Raw genomic sequence first — 7,136 nt, 5'->3', positions numbered from 1 at the left:
AAATTGAAATTCATTTTAAGTTCCTATTAAATCTTTGTTTGACTTTAGCCTTTCTTGGTAAGTTATATAACTAATTTAGCAGAACAAAATAGCGGAATTAATGAGGCCAAAATGAAATATATATATATATATATATATATATATATATATATATATATATATATATATATATATATATTTCACATTATTAGATATTCACAGTTTCTATTTTTGACCGTTATTTGTTTATGGAACTACGAAATTTAATTATTAACAATATGGAAACTATTTAGTGGTAAAAAAAAATTATTAAGTGTCTTCTATTCATTCAGCTATCATATTTTTATTAGTTTTGTGCAGTTCTCATAAAAACCTGTTAGGATCCTTTTTTCTGCCATAAATTCGAACAATCAATGATACGATATTTTTAAAATATTATCTTCTTACAACAATATTTATTTGAATATAATTGTTTTAAATTTCTCACCATTAATTTGAAATGTCATACCAGAATAAAATATTAATAACATTTCTCCGCAAAGCCTCCCAGATGAGCAGGACCATCCACGTATCAAATTTTGCTTACACGCGTTTGCTTGCTGCTTTCTCTCGTCATTGCCGCCATCTGACGCTATTTTGTTTGGTCTCAACATCTGTTTCTCCAAATAAAAATAAAAATCACTTTTTTACTTGAAGATTACCGATGGTTTCAGGTATGACCAGTCTGAATTTCGTTATTTCCTCTAAAATAATTTATCTTTATCTTAAATTTAATAATTATAATTCTTTTTATTATTTTAAATATTAATTAAATAACCTGACTTATTTGTCATCTCTAATTAAAATAAACTTAACTTTAACGCATTAACAGTCACCGGTTTTCATTTTTCTTACATGTATATGCATAACTAACTTAGTAACTAAGACTGATGTATATGCGAATATTTTTAATAAAATTTGGCTAATGCTTGTGAATATTTATTATTTGTAAATGAATATTTTAATATTAGTTATAAATGAGTGAAATGTAAATATAGTATTCGTCAATTATTTGTAAGAAATTAAAAATAAAATTTAATTTATATTTTATTAAATTATATTTAATTAAAATTAAAATTAATTATATTTTATTAGATAATATTTAATTAAAATAAATTTATAATTTATATTATATTTTTTCATATCTTTTAAAATTTTATAAAATATATGTAACATTAACATATATCTAAAAATATTTTAAATATTGTTTATATCATTATTATTCTTACTAATAATTAGGGATGACAATGAATTAAGTCGGACACGTATAATGTTTAGGGATGACAAAAAATTTCACGCTCGCGAATAAAACCCGCAATGGATAGTTAATATATGTGGATATTTACTACCCGTGAGTTGTGGGTAGAAGATATTTTAATACCCGCTTATAAACGGGTCGGATTCGGATATTATACTATCTGTATCCACAGATATCCGTTATTTGCAAAAAATAAAAATAAAAATTTATTTTATTTTATTAAATTAAATATAATTAAAATTAACATTAATTTATATTTTATAAGGTTAAATTTAATTAAAATTAAATTTTAGTTTATATTATATTTTTTGTAATTTTATTTAAATTTTATTTTAATATTTTATAAAAATATATTTTTTTAAATATTTGTAGGTATCCGTGCGAGTAGTGGGTCGAGTAGCGAATAAATTTGTTTTTGTCAAGTTAGTTTGCGAGTAGGCATTATCCGTACTCGATCCTTTTAAAAATCTATAGATACTCGTTGGCACTTGCAAATATTTAAAAAAATATATTTAATAAATTTTTTAAAAAAACTTGAATAAAATTACAAAATAATATATAAAATATATTATAAATTAAATTAAATATAAATTAGAATTTAATTTAGTCTAATAAAAATATAAATTAATTTTAATTTTAATTAAATTTAACTTAAATTTTTATTTATATTTATATTTTTTTATGTAACATATACAAGTATAAATATTATGATACTTAAGCGAATATAAAATCTCCAACGTGAATAATAAATATTCATACAGACTAACTATGAGAATTTTATTTATGGTATTCGCATACGCTAATTTTTTTTTGTGATATCCTGATTAATCATGCATATTAATATCAGTTTGTTTCCATCCTCAACCGAGTGTTTTGAGTCTCCATTACTTAAAGAACGTGGGGGCTATGTTATTAGATGATGAAAAGATTAATGGTGATATATGAGAAAATGAAGTGACGATCCACAATAGATTAAAAGAGTAAAATAAGCTTTATGATAGGGGGAAGTGGACAAAGAAGGTGACTCCAAAAATGTAAAAGAGCTAAGATTTTGAAATGAGATTGTGTGGGTAGAAGAGGGTGGTTGTAAAAGAAAAATAGTGGTTAGAATTTGATACCAAGTAGAACACAAGATGGTGCCAAAAAAACGGATCGTTAACTTTATTTATTCAAATTATTAATTTAAACTGAAAATGTAATTATTAAACTAATGTGAATGTGAGTAATTTTCACTAGAGCTATTAAAATGAGTCACAACTCATGGGTCAATTCGGCTCACCACGGAGAGTTTGAAAAAATTGTATCAGATTGAACTATCAACCCATCTATCTAATTTTATTTTATTAAAATTTAATTTTAATTTTATAAAAAATATTAATTATTATTTTTTGCTTGAAAAAATTATTTAAATTCTTTATTTTCAAATTTAATTAAACACCCGTATTAGAAGTGAAATTCGAGAGTAAAATTTGTTTAGATTTGAATTATAGAAAGTTTGTAATTTTTTTTATTTTAAAAAAATTGTAATTAAGTGAGACAATGAGCCAATTTATTCAACCACCAATTCATGGTGAATTAAGTCGAGTTCGAATTTTTCGCTAATAAATGAGTTAGGTTGAATTGACTCACTAAGTGATCAATTTGTGTTGGAACAAGCCAGATCGGGCTGATAGTCGGTTTTGAGAGCTCTAATTTTCAGTTTGCTTGTGTTTTAAAATCAACCTTGTTTTATTTATTTTGTTTTTTACAACACAAACAGAACACAAATGCTTAAGGCGGGAAGAAAGTAACCACGTCTTTACATTTATAAAAAGGTTCAAATCCTCATAAGAGGACATGACAGAAACATTGACAGCAGCACAAAGAAATCATTTATTATTTTATTTCAAGAAGAAAACTAAAGTATTTTCTTTGCGTAATTAATATATATTTTGCTAAATAAGACTTGTTATTTCATAAACTGGTACAGAGAAGCAACTTTATCTTTTATTTAAAGAATAAATAAAACTATTTTATTTATGTAATTAATATGTTCAAATTTTCTGCAAAATAATATTCATAATTTCGTATACAGAATTCACAACTTGTTATCTCCTTTAAAGATATATAAAACGTCTTAGTCTATAAATTTTGAGAAAATATATAAATAGTTTTTTATTAAATAACTTAATTGTTGGAAATCTTGGTTTGATGCATATAACGTGCCAAAAATAATCATTGGATAAGTTATGATATCATGAATAAAATTAGTTTTCAGTGTATTAAAAAAATAATGGTCACAGGATAGAGCAAAATGTAAAATAGAGTTGAGTTTATAAGATGAAAGAAAGGCTTGAAATCAGAGATCTATAAATTTATATTTATTAAAGAAAAGTAAAAAAAAAAAAAACTAATGCACATTAAATAATTAAATGAAAACAACAGTAAGATGGGAATCAAGTTCAAATGTGCTACGAGTAAAAGCTAATATTATATTATGTTAAAAATATATAATAATATACTATACAAATTATCACAAGTAAAAGTATATAAATCATTTCCCTACTTTATATCATTAATATCCCGCTAACTCATAATGAAAATAAAAACTAAAAATAGAAAATAAATTTAAATAATAGTAATGGAAAAAGTAGTAAACAAACTGTATATCACAAAGAAAAGGCACACTAATCTATTGTAATATAAATAATACATAATATGAAATTGAAATAAATAGAATTGAATTTTAACTTATTAAAACAAAATAACGTGGTAAAAAAGTATCAAACACATAGAGATGGCAACGCTGATTAGTTTGCTAATCCATTATCATTAATGTGACATAGCTTAGCCATTAAAATGACATTTCAGACATATAAATTGAGATCATTCAATAGATTAAGTTAATACAATTAAAATTATTTACCTTAAAAGTTTGTAGTAACATTATTTTTTGATAGATGGAGAACGTAAACAATTTCTTACAATAATGGATGAAAAATAAAACTTTATACACTAAATACATTTGTTATTATTATTATTATTAAATTTTAGACATTGGGTGTGATGGTGGTATATTTGAAGAGATTAGGATTAAATTGAATTGTAATAATTGGGATAATAATTGAGAAGAAAGCAATATCTGGTTTTGGGATGACAGCTAAGAGGGGATAATTGAGAAAAGAAACGCGCGTTTTGATGGTTGAAGACAGAAAGTAATGGCTCCAAACGTAAAGTTGAGGTATGAATCAAAGCGCCTCATCACACTGTTAAAAGTCAATACGCCATCGAAACCTTCACGCGCCTATCCGACGTGTCTGCATGTCTTTCATTCCACCAATCACACGCCCGCGAACAACAAAGCATGCGATGTGAACTAAGAAAAATAACATGTATTATCCATAGGTTTAAGTAACCGCGCCACGTCACTGCCCGAGATCGACGCGCCCGACCAAACCTATGACTCCCTCTCATTTATTCAAAACGCGCTTCATCGCACCCTTGACGGAACACCCTCAGCCTGCCCTGCGATTGTAACAGTCAAAACCGGCGTTTGATTTTAACGTTTTTGTTTTTATGCGGTTACATTGGACCAGTTTCGGTTTTTTTTAATCCTAGGTTCGGTCAAAAATAAGAATCATCGAGGGCACAACTTTTGAACTTACGGAGCCATCAAAGAACGATCCATTCAAAATTTTAAAAAATAAAAAAAATAAATATTAGAAAGAGGAAGGACTAATAATACTGAAGCCCCACCACGTGACCAAATATCACACGCTTGCCACTATCACACCCTCTCCTTCAAACTCTTACAACCAAGATTTGGTACTCTGCACATATATTTCTTTTTTTTATTATTTATTTATTTATTTATTCAAATTGAACAGAGATCCTGATAAGAGAGAGGACGGAAAGAGAGATAAAGTTAAAGAAATTAATACCACGAAGGAACTCTCTCTCTTCCTCCTGTCTTGTTTCTCTCTCCTTCAAAGTTCAAACCTTTAAAACTCCTCTGCAGTTTCCCCTCCCTCCCGTTCTTCTTCTTTACAGGTAACTTAAACTCCAATAATTAATCAGCCACCAAATAAAAAAAAGTAAACTTTCACGTTCCTTTCCCTTTAACACAGTTCAACTCTCTTTCCCAAAGCTTTAACTGTAAACTCTGATTCGGTTTGTCGTAGAAATGGAGGTAGCAGTGGCCAAAGCGTTGAAACCGAGTTTAAGGCGGGAGTTCATCGTCCAGCAAACGCACTGCGAGGATTTTTTTTCCCTCAACGCCAACACCGTTGCCGGAGGCGACGATTTCTCCGTCGACGACCTATTTGACTTTTCAGACGGCTCTCTTCACTACGAACCACAAGAATACGTGGAAGAAAAAAAAAGTTTATCGGCCTCGTCGCAGTCAAAGGACCGTGGAGAAGACGATAGCAACTCTAATTCCACCGGAGTTTCCTACGATTCAATTTTCTCCGCCGAACTAGCCGTTCCGGTAACTCTCTCTCTCTCTGTATGTCTTTTTGTCTGTTTCCTGTTTTCCTAACCCTGCTTTAGTTTTTCTATTGTGTTTTCTGATAATTGAAATTATGTAGGCCGGTGATTTGGAGGACCTAGAGTGGGTTTCACACTTTGTTGACGATTCTCTCCCGGAGCTGTCTCTTTTATACCCGGTTCGTCCGGAGGAAGTGAACCGGCGGGTCGAACCGGAACCCTCAGCGAAGAAAACGCCTCGTTTTCCGTGTGAAACGAAGATAACAACCAAGACAAGAACTGTACGGAATAGAAAACCAAACGCTCGCGTGTGGTCGTTGGGCCCGTTGCTCTCCCTCCCGTCCTCGCCGTCTTCGTGCTCGTCTTCCTCGACGGAGCCGCCCGCGAAGAAACAGAAAAAGCGGGCCGAGGCCCAGCCCGTTGGGGCCCAGGTTCAGCGGCGGTGCAGTCACTGTCAAGTGCAGAAGACACCGCAGTGGAGGACGGGCCCACTGGGCGCAAAAACCCTCTGCAACGCGTGCGGGGTCCGGTACAAATCGGGTCGGCTTTTTTCGGAGTACAGGCCGGCCTGTAGCCCAACCTTCTGCAGCGATATTCACTCCAACAGCCACCGGAAAGTGTTGGAGATTCGCAAGAAGAAAGGGGTTTCTGGGCCGGAGGCCCATCCCCAGGCCCAAATGGTTCCCACCTGCTGATATTCTTAGATTAGGAAGAGTCGTGGCAGATTAGGTATACAGAAACCGGTTTGAACCGGTTTGTTTTTTGTATTATATTTATTTAGCGTTTTTTTAGTTATAGTTAGTGGTAGGGCGTAGTTAGGTGAGGGATATATTAGTATGAGAAATAGAAATTAGGCATTGATTGTTTGTAACGATGTATCCCATTTTCCTTAGCATCTTTTGATTTTATTTATGTTAATTGTGAAGATAAACAAAAACAAAGTCTTTTTGTTTTATTATTATATATATTGAGTTAGTGTTAGTGGGAAATGGAGTTGGATTAGTTGATATTATTATTATTATTATTATTATTATTATTAGAAGAAGAAGAAGATAGAGAGAGTGGTGGTAGTGCAGTGGGCAATTGTTTTTAAGTGCAATACATGTAACGTGCGTGCATGTGGGTGAAGTTGTAGTTGGTGGTGGGACACAATGCCATGAACTTCCAACAACCATTCAATCTATGATATTTCCACTTACCAAGTGGATACCACCCAAATAACATTAACCTTCACACCACTCATAATGCTTATTACCCTTTATCATATAACTTGTTTTTTTTTTCTTCTCTTCTAAATAAATCTATCAAATTTGATAACTCTTCTTCAGGAGTTGACCTTCATTCATGGCTTTAGATATTATGAGTCAAGTCATTATAGCTTCTTGGTCATATA

At 30.7% G+C, this 7,136-nt stretch overlaps 1 protein-coding gene across 3 annotated transcripts; it reads left to right on the top strand.

Moving 5' to 3' along the window:
- Positions 1-5,144: 5,144 nt before the first annotated feature.
- Positions 5,145-6,684, top strand: LOC108329975 (GATA transcription factor 7). 3 transcript variants are annotated; one of them, XM_017564401.2, is made up of 3 exons: positions 5,145-5,305; positions 5,437-5,744; positions 5,845-6,684. In XM_017564401.2, exons 2-3 carry the CDS (start codon positions 5,439-5,441, stop codon positions 6,436-6,438), a joined length of 900 nt encoding a protein of 299 aa, XP_017419890.1. In that variant the 5' UTR covers positions 5,145-5,305; positions 5,437-5,438; the 3' UTR covers positions 6,439-6,684. The 3 variants fall into 3 exon arrangements, with proteins under 3 accessions (XP_017419890.1, XP_052733080.1, XP_017419889.1); XM_052877120.1 differs by having other exon boundaries at positions 5,149-5,349; XM_017564400.2 differs by having other exon boundaries at positions 5,150-5,744.
- The last annotated feature ends 452 nt before the right edge of the window (positions 6,685-7,136 follow it).

Source organism: Vigna angularis, chromosome 4, assembly GCF_016808095.1.
Source record: "Vigna angularis cultivar LongXiaoDou No.4 chromosome 4, ASM1680809v1, whole genome shotgun sequence".
Classification (NCBI taxonomy): Eukaryota; Viridiplantae; Streptophyta; class Magnoliopsida; order Fabales; family Fabaceae; genus Vigna; species Vigna angularis.
Note: the sequence above shows the minus strand (reverse complement) of the source record. Positions and strands in the feature narration are given on the sequence as shown.

Excerpts from the sequence above, each read along its gene's own strand:
- LOC108329975 (XM_017564401.2), top strand. The coding sequence starts at position 5,439 with ATGGAGGTAGCAGTGGCCAAAGCGTTGAAACCGAGTTTAAGGCGGGAG. Across the intron at positions 5,745-5,844 it reads CCGCCGAACTAGCCGTTCCG|GCCGGTGATTTGGAGGACCT; the intron begins GTAACTCTCTCT and ends GAAATTATGTAG.